This window comes from Grammomys surdaster, unplaced genomic scaffold, assembly GCF_004785775.1.
Source record: "Grammomys surdaster isolate TR1022 unplaced genomic scaffold, NIH_TR_1.0 206, whole genome shotgun sequence".
Taxonomy (NCBI): Eukaryota; Metazoa; Chordata; class Mammalia; order Rodentia; family Muridae; genus Grammomys; species Grammomys surdaster.
Window position 1 is genome coordinate 7,210,474 of NW_021604651.1, and position 17,936 is coordinate 7,228,409.

Below are 17,936 nucleotides of genomic sequence, written 5' to 3' on the forward strand. Positions count from 1 at the left end.
GATAGATAGATAGATAGATAGATAGATAGATAGATATAAATAAAAGTATGAAAGTTGATTGTTCTTGAGGAATGATGCTGACATTAGAGGTTTTATTCCGGCCTCCATAAGCATGTACACACAGATATGCACCCACATACCACCCACACCCCTATATCTATATACACGTACATACATATACACACTCATACACAGACATACACCACACCCCACACACACATAACATACACATACACTTAACAAACACACATACACACCACACCACACACACAGAAAACACATACACCTAACCCTCCCCGTTCCTCAGACTCTATGCTTCATGAAGTTGTAAGACTTGCAACTTTTTAGGCTTTTCTTTCTAACAGTAACACATAGGGTACAGGTCATTTTATGATTGATGATAGAAAAGGACACCATCTATAGCTGGATTCATGTGACCAATACTCAGTTGTGCAAGGCTCAGGAAGCATAATAATTCAATGTGGAACTTGGGAACCGTGAGGAGAAATTAGTGAAGAAATACAGCCACAAATTTGATATTAAACATTTGATATTAGACACGATTGACACAGGTTATTAAGAAAAACTATTCTCTAGGTATTTTCTTATTTTTCCTACTGGGAAATGATAACATGTGGAAAAGGCCTCAGAGGAAGCACACTTCAGCAGACTGCGTGCGAGACTCCTTCCAGCTAGATGACATGTCCCAGGGCCATGTGTACAGTCAGCTTTCCTCCCTCCCCCAAAACGGAAGGAAACCATGTTAAAAACTGCTGGGCAAGGGCTGGGGATGTGGCTTATTGGTAGAGTGTTTGCCTAGCATGCATGAAGCCCTGGGTTTGATCACCAGCACCTCATAAAACTGGGGTAGTGGTGCATACCTGTAATAGCCACACTTAGGTGGTACTGACCAGCAGGAGGATCTGAAATTCAAGGTCACCTTCAGTTACATAGCAAGTCTGAGGCTATTCTGAACTACAGGATTCTGCCTCAAACAACAACCATCATCAAGGGTAGGTACAGTGGTTCACACTTGTGATCCTAGAACTCAGGAGACCAAAGCAGGACTGTCATATGTGCCAGGCCAGCAGAGGCAATATAGTGAATTACAGACCAGCCTAGGCTGCAGTGTAAGATCCCATTATTAAACAAAGAAATAAACATTCTGTTGGTCACAATTCGAAGTCCTATACTAAGACAAAGACAAAGCAGCCATGTTGGTGATGGTTGGGGTGAAGCTCTTATAGTTGAGAGGTTGTAAACTGGCTGTTAAAATAACTAGGGCTCAATGCCTGGGATTCTGACCCAAGCAAATAGAAATTCTTGGGGAGTTACTGGGCAAGAAATAGCGTAAGAAGATGAAACCTAAATTTAATTGGAAGTCAACAACTTGCCCTTAATTAGGAACATCACCAATCAGAAGCAAATAATGAAGCAGAACCCATCCATAAACCTACATACAGCTAGGGGCTTCAGAGATCAGAAACTGCCAACTTGACTTCTAACTAGGCACTTTCTGATTTAACACACACACACACACACACATACAGACACACACACACACACACATACACACACACAGACACACTTTTTAAATTTGGTCTCATGGATCCCAGGCTGGCCTTGATCTCCCTATGTAACTGAGAATGGCCTTGAACCTGATTCCTGCCTCCACAGTGCATGACCATGCCTAGTTTATTCTTGGGGATCAAACCCAGGGCTTTGAGTATAGGAGGCAGGCTGTCTGGGAACCAAACTACCTCCTTAGTCCTCAATTTTTTTTTTTTTTTTGTCTTGGTTCCAACAACACCTTGTTAAAAGCTTCTCCCTTGTGCCCCATGTGACGCCTTGGACGGAAACATCAGTGTGTGCTACTGCCTGATTCATGAATGGACTAAAACACTTCTGTGTGGTACTCATGAATAGCTCCCTTCTCAGAGCTAAAAGGAGGACAAAACAAAAAATACCAATAGTTACATTGATTCAACTGTTTAAGCTCTTGAAATAGAAAGAAGCCAGGCTACATTTATGACATTTTTTTCTATTCCCTTTAAAATCTGTTTTATTGTATGGTTGCTTTTCATTTTAGGGATAGCCACAAGGCCCACAGGCTCATGTATTTAAGGTCAGGGATTGAAGTGCGGTGAGGAGTACATTAACATTAATGCAGAAGCCACGCCTACCATCACTAAGACTCTGTTGTGCTATTCCTACCTTCCTGAGGACACCCCCGCCACCCAACCAGGGTTTTTTGCTTTAAACTTTGTTGACTCTCTCATTGAAACATTTGTCAAAGATGTGTAAATGCTATTCCATGTTCCCCAGTATTCAGAAATTGAACTTTAGATCAAAATAAAAACATAAAACTTTATTTGGAGTCTCTACAGCCTTCTCATGGGAAATGTATAAAATAGCCACAAGGAACTAGCTCAGATCCTCAATACCGTTTCATAATGTATTTAATTTTTATATGTATGTACCTGCATGAGTTTTATGTGCACCGTATGCATGCTGGTACCCTGTAAGGCCAGAAGAGGGTTAAGGTCCTTTGGAACTGGAGTTGCAGACAGTTGTGAGCTCCAGGAACTGAACCTTGATTCTACAAAGAGCAGCAGGTGCTCTTCACTGAGGCATCTCTCCAGTTATCTCCCCTCCCCTAGACCAATACCGTTTTCAAAACCACTAGGGATTCATTGAGCTAGGGATTTTACAGAACATGGATAGAACAGGACAGGGAAGAACCTAGAATTCCATTCAAGTGTCCACCTCTCTTTCACTTCCTCTCGTCTTGAGAGGGCCTTGTTTTCAACCCAACCACTTGCTCCATGATCTATCAGAGTCGTTACCTCTATCCTCACAAACTGGACTCCTGTTTGCTCCCTTACACCACACGATAAAAACATGAACGTAATTGGCATATTCCACCCTTCTCCTGAAGCGCTTGGTTTGGTACCAATCGCCAGGCCTCTGGTCTAGAAGTTTTTGTCATGCTGTCAGCTTATTGTCATATTTTGGAGCTTTGTCTGGCATGGTTTATTTGTGATGATGAGGATGGAACTCAGGCCCCTGGGAGCAGTCATTCTGCCACTGAGCTACATCTCTGTCCCTTTTAGTTATAAGTTTAAATTTTATTCTCCTTGGTAAAAGAAAAGATACCATGAAAATGAAAAAATAAAAATAATAAAGCTTAGCCTCCTTTTGAAACTAGTAATGCACAGGGCAATCTGACAAGACCAGACTGTGTGCGCTAACACGGCCTGCAAGACCAGCTTCAGGAGGATGAAGAAGGAGGTGCATTACCTCATGGGAGGGGATGAATCAAGGTCCCAGCCAAATGAAACTGAAAAATTGCTAAATGAAGCTCTGAGTGGAGAAAATGAAAAATCAATGAAGGCCCAGAGGAGAAAGGCACATTCTTCATCTTCATGGGCTTGGGTAGGCAGTGGAAATCCACTTTCAATTAATGTGTCTTGTGGCATTCAGCCAGGCTGGATATGAACGGGGTGCATATTTTAATCAATTTTTTCTATTAAGTTTGAAGTAATATATAATAATAGAACTATGCTCGTCAAAAGGATCAGTTGAAATGGGCTTCTGAGCTAAGATAATCTTATTTGGTTTGATTTCTATCCTAGATTGATGGGAACTCAACTTTTCAGAGTAGAACAGCATGCAGATCCTCCTGGGTGCCTAAGACTGACTTAGCTACCGAGATGTCAAGAAACAATGAATGCAGTAGCTTCCCGGCGCTTGTGCATCCACGGTGAAGCAATGAAGACATGTACTGGGTATCAGGCCTTGTATGGCTTTGTTCGTGGTACTTACAACCAACCATAAGTGGTTATCACCCCCAATAAGAAATCAAGGTTCAAGACACTGGTAAGACCTGAGACCTTAGCCACAGCTTCCCTAATGCTGTGTGACCCAGGCTCTTTTTATCCATATCCTGCTGAGGACCACACCTTAGTACTGTGGCAGTGGCCTGGGGCAAAATGTAGACTGGAAACCAATGGTGGTGTAGGATTTTACTTGACAAAGGACCTCTTGGGGTTGGGGCTGTCAGGTGTGTGTGTGTGTATGTGTGTGTTGTTTATGTTGTACACACATATGGTGCATATGTATGTGTACATGCAGAAGTTGATGGCAGATGTCTTCCTCACTGAGCCTGGATCTCACCAATTAGGCTAGACTGGCTGGCCAGCAAGCTCAAGGGACCTTCCTGGTGTCTGCCTGGTTGGTGCTGCTGCACCCAGCTTTTTGTCAGTGCAGGGGATTAGAACATTGGTCCTCATTCTTTCATGGCAAGCATTTTGCCAACTGAGCCATCTCCCTGGTAGTCCCCACTTATTCTAATTTCTGACACAGGGTCTCATTAGCTGAGGCTAGCTGTAGATGATGACCTTATATTTCAGATCCTCCTGCCTCAGTCTACCAAGTTCTGGGATTGCAGGCCATGGTATGCAGTATGTGCCACCGTCCCCAGAAGGGGCCATGATTCTTTAAACTCCCAGGGAGGCAAGTGGGATGGAGAAAGGAAGCAACACTTGCTGATCGTCCCTGAGCTTTCCTGGATGGATATGAGTTCAGCAAGGAAACTCCAGAGGCTGGGAAGAAGGCTGACTCTGAGCAGTGCAATGGGCATCTGTTCACAGCCAGCACAAAATGGATGGTAAAAATGGTCCTTTCAAAAACACCCCTTAGGTTTCAGTGTTGTGAGTATGAACCCTGCCATACTAGCCCTCCTTCCCTCCTCCTCTGCTATTAGCCCAGTATCCAGGATCCCACTCTGAGGCTCAGATTCACTTAAGCAGTAGGATCCTGCTGAAGAATCGTAAGTAATAATAACCTTGTTCTTGGCTCAATACCCACCACCCACCCCAATGGGTCTCAACTCACAGTTTCCAGCCTCTCCCTTGACCACTCCCTCGTCCAATCCAGTCAAACTGGATCTATGCTTGGACTCACCCCACACCATCTGGTCTTCATATTTTTGGTTTTATTTACTCTGTATCTTATCTGGCATGACCTCTTCTACCCATTCAATTTCTGCCTAGAAAAATTCAACCCATAATGCAAGGTGCATTCAGACACTGTCTCCTCCCCACAGACTCTCCACCCACAGGAGAAGTAGTTCACCTTTGGAGGCACAGTGCTAAGAAAGCACTGTGCACACATGCTACCAGTCAATCTATACCAGCACCTCAGGAACAGATACTGTTATGATTGGTTTCCTTTTACTGAAAAAGAATCAAGGGATTTGTGAATTTGTTCACAACACAAAGCCTAGTCAGAAGCAGAGGTAGGGGCAAGGCCAGATTTCATTTCCTCAGAGTTTAGGATAGACTGTCCAGCTTCTGCATTCCCAGGGCACACAGCTTAGAACAGGATATGTCACTTAGCTATCCCTCCATCCTCTGATGAATTTAGATATCACTTAGAAAATCCTTTGCGAGAAGGAACTCTGTCCATGTTTACAATCGCTTTACAGAAGATAAGTCTTAAAGGCTCACTGATGATCTAGTTACTGATAGACTGGACTGGGATCTCCCTCCTCCCCATGCCCAACTCCTAAGTCTAAAGACTGAGATTTCCTCTAGACTCTGGCAGGGAGGTAGGAAAAGAATATTTAAAGACAATAGCATAGGAAGAAGAACTGCAGAGGTGACATGAAAAAAAAAACCCAGTAGATGATGACATTGAAAACCAAGCTTTTCATGAGTCAGGAAGAGAAAGAGAGCAAGCCCTGGTCACACCAGAGACACAAAAATAAATTCCAGATGGCTTAGTCTTTATTTGTCCAAAAAATAGTATTTATTGAGCACCTACTGGATACCAGTGACCATTCTAGACATTAGAATACAGTCATGAATGAAACAGGCCAAAGACCCTGCCCTCACAGAGCTTCCATTCTATAAGGGGGAGGAAGACACAGCAAAACAAGAGGAACAACCACAGAGGGACAAAGGCAAAACACACTCAATATGGTATAAGTGCCATAGACCAGGACAGAGCACAGAAAGGGGGTGCACATGTGGGTTCCAATGAAAGATAAGATGACAAACTCAACTTTAAACCTATTACAGAACAAACAAGATGTACAACATTGTGGAACACTGATAACTATAACCATAGAAAACTCAGTATTTACCATAGGAAAAAAACCAGTATTTATATGAGAGATGCCACAAATAAATCCCACTGACTGGCAGATGATAACATCACTCAAGTATTTTTTTCAATAAATGATCCATGCCAACAATACAGAGCATTTTACAAATGCAAATTATCAGGAGGGAAGCTGAAGGGACTGATTTTAAAACTCAGTGAAGGAGATGAACTCACAGAAGCCAGCTTGAGGACACCACTGCTTCTCAATCCACAGTGAACATTCACCAGGCTGACAAAGATTACACACTACAGGGACTGAGTATGTATGGCTTGTCTGTTCTTGTGTTTCCCCCCAGAATGCATAGAGAAGAAAGGCTGAAGCAAAATGATACTTCTAAAAACTTCATGTTTTACATAAAGTATTAAGATTTTACAGTAAAGAAATGACTGAACAATGTGAACCACTAGACTTTGAACCGATAACATATTCACTGGCTATAAATAAATCCTGCTTCAAGTTTTGAGCAATTCCTCCTTTAGGTGGAGAGCAGCCAGAAGACAGGAAAGAGCCTTAGAAGTCCAGGCAAAGGGTCCAAATAAGAGCCAGGAGAGGGAAAGGGGGAATAGGCTGACAAAGGATTTGAACAGGAGTCGGGTTTGGTAGCAAGTCAAGTTGATACCACGCTAACCTAGGTCGGAAGATAAGAAGAGTTCTAAGACACAGGATTGTACATTGAGGCAAGCCCCTGAGAAGCAAAAGACCCAGCTCTAAGAAGATCACCACTTAGCCTACAACCAGGGTCAGGAGAGGAGGAGAGAGCCGAATTCAGGAGACACGTAGAGAGTGGTGTTCACACTCTGGGCAACTCCCCAGCCCATCTGCAGAACAAGGGATCCCTGTTTTCCAGGGACTGACCACAGCCCAAGAGAGAGAAACATCAGACAGACATGAGCACACCACAGCAGGGGAGACATTCACCCAAGATCCACCTTCTCTAGAGTTCAAGGCTATTCCCTTGATTTCTAGTCCTGTGATTTCACCTTCTGAAACTGGGTAATGACTTGTTCCATAAGAGATTCCAGAGACTGAGTCCCTAGGAATTGTGTGAGTAACTCACCACCTAGAACCATGAGGGGATGCATGATTTTTCCACTCTGACTCCAGCACTCCACAAACTCCTACAGAGGATATGGGGGTTCAGCTTTAAATGGGTCACAGCCAAGTTCATGTCACCAAGATACCTTTACATGCATGGAATTCCTCTGCTTCCTTCCTGTCCCTGCCCCTCTTAGGTGGAGTTGACAAGAACATAGATATAAAAAGACAAGGGCAAACACTGACAAGGCAGCACCCACCCAACAAACACACTCTCCTATAGAGAAACAATAAAACAAGAAGCTTGTAGAAATGCCAAGGCCAGAGGGATACTCACTCCACCACCCAGGTCTACGGGTATATGGAGCCTAATACCATCCTTAACTAACATTGCTGCCATACCACCTGCTAGCTCCCAGCAACCCTTGCTACATTTTGATGAAATAACAGCATGCTGGTGATTAACAAAGGCCTCTATGAAGATAAATCATGCACAACACATGCCTTGCTTATCTCACTCCCATATTTTAGCTAAGTGTATTTCTCTTTCCATTGGAGACACTCCCACTTTTCCTGAAGTTGTTCGAACTGTGTCTATTCAGGCAAAATGCCCAGAGGGTTAGAAGCAAACCAAGTTTTCCTTAAACAAAAAGAGAGAGACATCATCGGACAATGACTGTAGACAGTCACTCAGAAGGGATGACCAGAGGGCCATCTCCAAATATGAGGGCCACCATATACAAATATAACCAAACTATGAGGACATTTGGCTGCATCTGCATTTTGGGGAGTGTGGTCCAGCTCGGAGTGCCTCCTTCCCAGAGCACTGACACTCTTCACCTCTCTTCCCTTCTCCTCAGTGAGCATCTTCTGGGGCTGTTCCACTTGAAAGCTTCTCAATTATTTTTAATAGTCTTTTTTTTTTCAGTGCAGTTCTTGCTTTGATGTCTAGGAACCCAAGTTTCAAAACCGAAATATCCCGTGGATCTCTGAGTTCTTTGATCTGCAGTTTAAGGTTGTATGTGTAGAAGCCACTGTCTGAGAGTGTTCTCACAAATGAGCACCCCACATGGGTCAAAGGTTCCTTTGAATAGTGTATCTTCCCTGTTTGTTCCAGGGCTCAGCACAGATACACACCAACTCTTCCCCGCAGAGTGTAATCTTCTAATCAGACCCAGTAAGATACGTCCACCTCTGCCTCTACCATCCTATCATCTTCCAAAGAGCCGGAGACTAAATGTCGAGAAGAGCTCGTGTGACATGATCTGGGGACAGTTCAGTTGAGTGGGTTAGGTTGAAGCTTCAGGGCCATGGCACTTCCCTGACCCCCGTGGACCTACCTACAAGCTATGGGAAGTACTGGAGATGCAGGACATTTGCCCAAAGCACCCTTTTGTGTTGCACATCTCAGCACATCAAACAATTTTGAAATGAATTGTGTGCCAACAAATAGCTGAACCACTAAAAATGGAAGATTCTTAAGATAGAGAGAATTAAACTATTCCATGCAAGAGCCCAATGAGGGATGTAGCTCAGCTGGCAGAGTGCTTGCCTAGCATGCATGAGACCATGGATTCAATCCCCAGCACTATACAAACTGGGCAAAGTGACACACACATGTCATCCCAGAACTTGTGAGGTGGAGGCAGGAGAAGTTCAAGGTCAACCTTGGCTACATAGTGGGTTTGAGACTAGCCTGGACAACGTGGATCCCAGTCCCACTCAGAAGCAAACAAAAGCAAACAAACAAAAGACAATGAAGAAGTATTTTGATGGCTAAGCTAGAGAGTAGCACACAGCATAGAAAAGAAGAGAGGTCAGTTTGGTTCCCAAGATTCGAAAAGAGAAGGCCAGGCCTGAGTATGGGGGAAGCTCTCAACTGGACACTCTGATCACTCACTCCACATTGCATCTGCACCACAGGAAACCATTTATTGAGAGCAGTAATGTTAGTAGTAGCTAGTATTCATTAGGTATTTTCCATGTTGTTTCAATGAACATAATAAGCAAAATATAGATCGATAGATAAAGTCTCATAAATATGTATACACACACACACACACACACACACTCACTTAATTCTAGTCCACAAAACAGACACTCTTAGGCAGACACTCTTATTAATTCTATTTTTCACAAAGGGAAATGAGTACGTTTTTAAAGTTCCACAACTGGTAAACTGCTTGATTCTAAAGTTTAAGTTTATGGATGTCTTCTAGGCCACTCCTTACATATGATCCTAAGAACCTCTGACTGCAGGAGGTGTATGTGGACTTGCAGTCTGTGGGGGGAAGCAGTTCAGAAGCTTGCTTTATACAGACAGAAGGGAAATTGTTCTACCAACCGATTAAAGAGCCAGAAACTTAACATTTCATCCTCAGACAAGTTATTATGAGAGGACTCGGCTCCCCAAGATCATGGCAGCGTTGCTCTGCAAAATGTCAGAAGTGATGAGCTGAAAGTAATTTCACTGGAAACTGCAAACATCCTGCTTTGGTTTCCATGTGAGAGGCAGGCCCTGCTAATAAAAGCATCAGATTCTGCTGTTCACTGACGAAGGGCAGTGCAGCCATGTGTAACGCAATGGTTCTCAACCTGTGGGATGCAACCCCTTTGGAGGTTCAATGATCCTTTCAAGGGGTTGCATATCAGATCTCCTGCATATCAAATATTTACATTAAGATTCACAAAAGTAGCAAAATTACAGTTATGAAGTTGCAACAAAACAATGTTCTGGTTGGAGGTCACCACAACATAAGGAACTGAATTAAAGGTCACAGCATTAGGAAGGTTGGGAGCCACTGCTTTAAACTAAGGCAAGAACAGGTCCGTGCAGACAAAGGGAGAGCTCCTGCATACCCACAGGGCAAGCCTGTGTGTACAGACATTCTATATTTTCTGTTTAACAACTAACCTCACTCTCTACTGGCAAAGCCTTTCAGGCAGCTCCACCCACAGCCCACAGGCCTCATGAAGCTAAGACACCAGCTACAAATGTGGCTCAACACAAAACCATAAATTTATGTAATATACAAGATGAGCTTTCCTTCTTCCTTTCTCTCTTTTTGGTTCTTGAACATGCCTTTGTCAATAACATCGTGCTGCAATGTCAAAATGCTGGGTACACCTGTGAATCCCTGTTACCTCTGGGGCACTCTTACACCACGGACACCGACAGTCTCTAGTGTATGTTATCATGATGCAACAGAATGCCTCCAGGACCCAGAGCCTAGGCTAGAAGGGAGAGATGGTCTGGTTTTTAAATTCCCTGCTTTTGGCCCTGGTTGCTAGTCCCTAGGCTTTTCTTCTATAATACTGCCCTGCACTAGGTTCACTGCCAGTTTGCCACTGGGTACAGGAGTTTCTAAAGGAGGCTGGTCAGACACTCTGACAACATGAAACTCTATAAGGAAGGCCAGTCTGCTGGGTACTAGACACACACACACTCTCATAGAACACATGCATACATGCATACACATATTCATACACATGCACATACTTACAGAATTCACACACACTTACCCTTACACACACACATACACATACATACACACACAAGCACACACACACACACACACACACACACACAAACCTAATACCCAACCTGCTCCCACTAGCATCTGCCAGCTTTGAAGTTTTTTCTAAAGCTCCCCCGGTGATTCTAGTGCCCAGCAAAGTGGAGAAGCAGACACAAGAACATCATTCTTTCTATCTTCTCACTTTAAACAGCTATGTTGGTGGCCAGGGAGATGCTCAGTGGAAAAAGTTGTCTCTGCATAAGTGCAAGGACCTGAGTTTGAATTCCCAGCCTCCCCATAAAAAGTTTAGGTGGGTGTGGTGGCCACCTATAATCCTAATGACTGGGAGATGGGAAGAAGTGATCCCAGGGCAAGCTGGCTAGCAAGACTGGCTGTATCAATGAGCTCCAGTCTGGTGACAGACCCTGCCTTGGTAAACACAGTGAAGAGCACACAAGAAAGACATGTGGCATCAACCTTGGCCTTTGACAGGCACACATATGTTCATACACACAAACACACACATACATACACAGACCAAGAAAAATGCATCACAAAAGAGGGTGAGCAAAAAAAAAAGAAAAAGAAACGATGTTTAATAGTTAAAGTGGAAAACAATTAAGGGTCTCGGGCTTAGACTCATTACACGGCACAAGCCCTTACTGCCCCACACAGTGGAAGCTGGGTCCTCTCTGAGTCAGAGGCAGAGAAAGCTGGGATAGCCACCTTAATTTTGATCAATGTTGTTAAAAGTGATGGTCTACAGAGGTGAGGAAAATATATTGCTTAACATAAAAGGTATTTAAAAGACTCAGTAGTGACAGTTGGATTGGGGGAGGCTGATAAGCCCTCACTGACAGCTTTCATCAAAGCCACTATCACCAAAATAGGACCCCCAAAATGGCAGGAGACATTACCAAGGAGTTCCAGTCTTGGGAAAGGTGAAGTTGTGGCACAGACAAACCTTTGGGCTTCAAGGGAAGGAGAAAAAAATGTCCCTGACTGCACCCACAGGCTGCCCCTAGACTAGCTCAAATGTGCCTCTCCCTGGCGTACCAGGTGTTGACAGATAAAAATACACTTCTCCACTGAACTGGGAATTCAGCATTCCGTGGTGACTAATTCAGTAAGCAGTTTTCAAAACGAGGCCTCAGTGACCTGGGGTGATTGATTTGTGACTTTGTTGATTTTGTTACAATGAAGGGAAGTTCTCAGAAGAAACCACACCTGTGTTAAGGAGGCTACAAGGCTGGGTGACTGATGAGAACTTGCTGATTGTGGAGAGTAGGAATGTTGCAGATCCAGAGGCAAATTATGTTGGGCTGTTATTAATTGCCCAGCTGTGTCTGACCTAATATCTTTGTGACTGTCATGTGAGGTATATTCTTCTGAGGTATATTAATTTAATAGGCCATTAGTAGTCAACTACCCGAAGCTAAGAGTATCATCAGACAGTACCTATGACATATAACAGAGACTTCTTTGTCTGCTGATGCTTCTAACAATGTATTAAAAAGTGCCTTGATTTAGAACTTCCTTTTGTTTTGGAACTATAGAGACTTCACAACATTGTCATTGGAACATGGCATTTGGGGTACCCTAAATGCATGTTTCCAGACCGTGGTCATTCAAGTCTGGCTCCAGAATAAATGGTTTCTTATTCCCTTTGAAGTGTGTGTGTATGTGTGGACCCTCTTTATGTAAAGTAATGACAAAGCTGAGATCACAGTAGCAGACACAGTCTAAAAAAAGATTGTTCTTTATCTAAGAACATCTGGAGCTGGTGAGATGGCTCTGTGGATAAAGGCACTTGCTGTGTAAGCCAGGCCACATGGGTTTGAATCCTGGAACCTGTGTAAAGGTGGAAGGAGAGAACTGACTCTATAGAGATATCCTCTGACCTCTACACGTGTCTTCTGGCAAGTGTGTATGCATCTGTACACACACACACACACACACACACACACACACTCACACACACACACTAAGAAATAATAAAATAAAGAACACTGTCAAACTCAGCGGACTTCCACCAAATATCCCTGGAGGTCACACGGAATCCTGGAGCAGCAGTAGCAAGCTCCGGGCTCACCTCCTCACTTTGTAAGGGATGCAGCTGCGACCTGGTGCTAAATACTTACTCAGAGCAGCCAATATCAGAAATGCTGTCTGTACACTGAGACCCAATGCTTTCTCATTAAGAGTGCCACCCGGTGGCTCTGGCCTGGCCCTGCACCAGAACAACATTCCCCTGGTTCCACAAGACCTGTTTCTAAGACTAAAGTCCCCTCCAGCACCTCTCCTTGGCCATATCCTCCCCAGTTCCCCCAGTTTCCCCTGAATTCCTACAACTCTCAGCTCTCTTCCAGCCTGGTGGCTCCTCCGGACACACTTACTTGTCCATGGCGCTCAGTCACATTTCTAACATTAAACAAGGCATCTTCATAAACACCCATGATAATTAAGGGTTTTAACTATTCTTTTTTTTATGTGGGTGCGACCACAATGAGCTGGACAAACTTGATTATTTTTACTTTCCAATTTAAAGATCTTAAATTCAGAATAGACTTTTACAACTCTCCAATCGCTGTTAAAACCCAGGCAGCCAGTAGGTGGCGCTAGTGCCACTCACAGATTGTCTCCTGGGCTCCACACATACACCTATACACATGGAATGTGCATGTTCACGAGCTCACATATACACAGTCATACACAAAATGGACACACTTTAAAGTAGTGATTAAAGAAAGAGAAATACTTTTCTCCTGGAAACCAAACTTTCAGTTCATTTGATTTTATTTTTCAAGTTAGAGAATTAGAGCCTAGATATTTATAACTCTTTTACTACTGTCATTTTTCTCTCAGATTTTTCTATTTGATTTTCATCTACCAATTTTTTTTAAACTAAGAAATTAAGAAAGATCTACAATGACATGTGGCCAGCTGTGGATTTTCCACACACATGGATTTTCTATTGAGTGTCACAAGAAAAGGAGGCAGAGCCCACTGAGCCAAGGAAAACCATTCTTTCTCTTCTAAGAGAAGTAAAATGTCCAACCTACTTGCTTTTCTTCTCATAAGAAAAATAATAGGATGATAAGCTTCCCAACAGATTAAATATATAACTTTTCATATTACACACACAGTTAAGGAGAGGAAGGATGCAGAAGAGAGAAAAGATGGAGGAGAAACAAGAGAAGAGACAAGCAAAAGGGAGAGGCCACAGGGAGCAGAACATCGTGGGAAAGGAATGAAAGGGGCAGAAGAGACAGGTGCACCCAGAGAGGCACAGTGGCTGGTGCAGGAGATGAAGGCAGGTATGGGAGATGCACAGGAGCCGGAGCTGAGGTCACCTTCTGTCACCTTTTGTCCCCTAGGGCCACTCTGCTTACAGAGTACTTACAGAGTGTGTACATTACGAACTGCACTTGACCAACACTTTGTTCTACTAGAGAAAACCCTCATTCGAGGGGATCAGTCATTGGTCCACAGAGCACACAGAAATGTTGTCCTTTGGGCTGTGGTGACAGTGGCCTGGGCAAAGCCACGTGTGAGCTAATGTGGTATCTTTCCCCACAACAGTAAGCTGGCCTGAGCCCCAGATTCCTTCAGAGCTTACCTCCTCAACCATCTGCTTGACTTTCTTCTGCTGGCAATGCACCATGTCATCCAGGTGTCTGATCCGCTCTCGGAGGCTGGCTGATGCCTCCTCCAGCTGCTGGTACCTAAGAAAGAAAAGAGAGCTGTGAGCCCTGACTCAAAACAGCCACTACCACTACCACCACAGCATTTCATAGAAGCATTTCAAGAACCAAAACTCAAACTAAAGTCATGTGCTCTTCTCCTGTAGACTCTAGGGATCAACTCAGGATCAATGTCACCCTAGAAAGAGCACCTTTCTTCAGGTCCCTTCTCCAGTTTCACTCTGTATAATGACAGGTTTGTACTTTTCAGGGGCAGAATGAGAAAGCTTTCCTCCGCTGAGAAGTATGAGAGGCTTTTTGCTTGGAGGTTAACACAGACTGGAACATGCAGTCAGTGACCTTAATTAGGGAGAGAGAGAAGGAGAGTCTAAGAACACAGAAAGCCCTGAAACCAAGGGTGGAATCCAGAAGACCCTGAACACATCGCTGCTGCGCTCATCCGTGACTGAACAATCAAGGCATACACGGAGAGCCTTTCGCTGCCCCACCACCCTGCACACCAGAACATTTCTGAGATTTATATTTTGAGAGACATTATTCTGTCTTTGCTCCACTCAAACTAACCAAAGGAGCTGGCAGTTGGCTGTGTTCTGTGTGTCATGAGAACAGGACACTGGAAGAAATGGTCAGTGTCTTTTTCCCATTCTTCAGCAATGCCAGTTTCCTCATTAGCACCAAAGTAGAAACTAGTGAGGACCCCAACAATTTTGAAAACTCTCAAGTTACAGGAGAAGGGCCAGCAAGATGGCCCAGCAGGTGAGGGTGGTTACTGCCAAGCATGGTGAGCTAAGTTTGATTCCCTACATGACCCATATGCTGAAAGGAAAGAATTAATTCCTAAAAGTTGTCTTCTGACCTCCACACTCATGCCATGGACTATCTGTAACACATATACATACCTGCACAATAAATAAATACATACATAAATAAATAAATATTTTAAATAGAGGAAACCAGACTTTTTCTTCCCCCACACATACTGTGTACCAGGCAGTTGGTCAAAGTCCCCTCACAATGTGAATCAAAGGGAGGGACATCTGGTCAACATAACTATTCCTCATTTAGAAAAAGTTTCCATCCCACAGGCAAAGGGCCTTGTGGGTCAGGTGACTCGCCCAAGGGCTCCAGTCAGCCCATCCTTGCTTTCCCTCCTCTATGCCTTTAGATTTCTAGAAAATCGTGTTGGTTTTAGAAAACCATTTTAGAAAATCATGACTTAAAGAAAACCATGTATGACCCCTGTAGTTCCATCCAGGGTCTTACAAGCTCATGACCAAAGTGCAATGCAAGGCTTAGAAACAAGCAACATTTAAAGATTAGTTTCCAGGACGAAGGGTATCAGTCACAGAGGATGAGTTAACTCATTAACAAGGTGCATCCTGTGCACTCACGGTTACGAACACATGCATATGGGACTTCTGTGCCTTTGGCTGTCTTTTGATGTGTCCTGCTGAACTAACAGCCAACAGCAAGATGTGTCTACAAGCTCCTAAAGGAACTGGATCTACACTGGGTGCTCTCAACCAATGCCACATTTAGGTATAGGTTTGTGCTAAGTCAGGACCACATGAATGAAAACGCAAGAGTCAAATGAGCTATCAGAAACAGTGCACACTGAGCTGGGGAGATGGCTCGGTGGGTAAGAAGACTTATTAGGCAAGCATGAAGACCTGAATTCAAATCCCCAATGCCCATGTAAAAACTTAGGCATAGGTGTGGATGTTGGAGGAGGGGAGACAGAAAGCTGACTGGCTTTGCCTGCTGCCAGTCTTGGTCCAGGTTCAGCAAGAGACTCTGGATCAAGAGAATGATAGAAAGTGATAAGAGGAAGGGCACCAGACATCTTCCTCTGGCCTCTGTGTGCAAGAACACACACACACACACACACACACACACACACACAAAACCAATGTGCATATCCACCTCTAAGTCCAAGGCCAGCTTGCCTCACCTGTTCTTGTCAGAATCTGCCATCTCCCCTGACATTTCTGTCTCATGCTCAAGGAGCTGGAGCTGGAGTTGATGCCGTTCCTAAAAGAGACATAATCAATAGATCCAGATGGAGCTAGACAGAAGATGAACACCAGGCACACCCAGCTGTCCAAGTCTGTACACACTCCCTGGGTTTCACACATCCACTAGGCCAGTGCTCAAAACTCACAGGCACCCCCTGCATAGACATACTTATGGATTTGTGAACCACATGAGCACCAGCCCAGGGTCACATGTCTTACAAAAACTTATAGCTCTAAATGATGATAATCTATATCATAAATCAGTGGCCCATGGCATTGTAAGTCCTGATTGTTTTTCAAAACCATCTAGCAAAGAAGCTCTGAAATTCTGGTAATGGTTTATGTACCAACCCAGGTGTGTTTGCACAGGAGTAATCACTTATAAAACATATATGCTGGCCATAATGCCCAGCACAATGGTTTCCCCAACACAAAGAAGTCCATGTCCTCATCCCTCATGAACACACCACCTCATACAGAAAAGGGAGCTTTGAAAACATGGCTAATGCTCTGCAGAGTCTCACGGACCAAGCCAGAGGAAACAGGAGAGTTAAAGTTGAGGAACTAAGAGGGTACTGCATGGCTGACTCTGAGACCAGGGTATGGGCCACAGGCCAAGCAGTACAGGTAGCTCCCAGGAGTCAGAAAAGGCAAGGAAATGGACTTTCTTTTCAAATTTCCAAAAACCTGCCAACATCTTGACTCTGGGACTTCTCACCTCCAGAAGTGAAAACAATAAATTCACATTACTGAAAGCTACTTTTTGGCAATTTATTTCAGTAGCAATAAGAAACATGTGTGTGTCAAGCTATATGCTTCATACACTTTGCTAAATATATAAATGTGTGTGTGTGTGTGTGTGTGTGTGTGTGTAATTTAACATTTATTTAACTTATTAACATTTAAGGGAAATGTTAATAAAAGTATGTTATGCCTGTTATCACTAAAATCTCATTATACATTATATATATATATCATATATATATATCATATATTATAGATATTAATATAGCAAAATCCCTTAAAACAGGTTTGCAGAGCTCTGCCAGCAAAGGTGGGTCCAGAGGCGTGAAGTCCTGGGTGGAGAGAAGGTGAGGAGCCGCCAGAACCCACCCTCTGATCTATCTGAACCCCAGACAGGACCTCGCTCTATCGCTAGGTTGGAGGTTTCCGGTATGCAGAGTCTGGCACTCAGCGCTAATGACATCATGTTGGTGGTGGGTGAGTGCTATCTGCAACTACAGTGTCGCTAGAGAGAGGTTTCCCAGAAACTGGGCTCAGCTTTGGTCCTACCTGGAAGTCAGCTGTCAGCCGCTCGGTCATCATGCTCTTTCTCCCTCTCCTTTCTTCCTATCATTTCTCTTCCCCTTCCGGCTTCATTTTTGCTCCTGCCTCTAGACTGGCTTGTCAACTCTGTAAGCCCCTGGCGCCATTGTCAGTCTGCTTACCACACAGAAGAGTTTGCCTCCACACCTCATTCAGGTACCAGGTGTGT

The 17,936-nt window shown here is 43.9% G+C and overlaps 1 protein-coding gene across 2 annotated transcripts in view; it reads right to left on the minus strand.

The window, feature by feature from the left end:
- Positions 1 to 17,936, minus strand: part of Myzap (myocardial zonula adherens protein) — an 87,248-nt gene that overhangs the window by 28,044 nt on the left and 41,268 nt on the right. Inside the window, exons 9-11 of one of the 2 annotated variants that reach the window (XM_028771386.1) lie at positions 16,378 to 16,457; positions 14,342 to 14,447; positions 8,391 to 8,469 (exon numbers count right to left, since the gene is read on the minus strand). In XM_028771386.1, the coding sequence (XP_028627219.1) occupies positions 8,416 to 8,469; positions 14,342 to 14,447; positions 16,378 to 16,457 (240 nt within the window). In that variant the 3' untranslated portion in view covers positions 8,391 to 8,415. Of the gene's footprint in view, positions 1 to 8,390; positions 8,470 to 14,341; positions 14,448 to 16,377; positions 16,458 to 17,936 lie in introns of those variants that run through there. The other variant, XM_028771385.1, reaches the window with a different exon arrangement.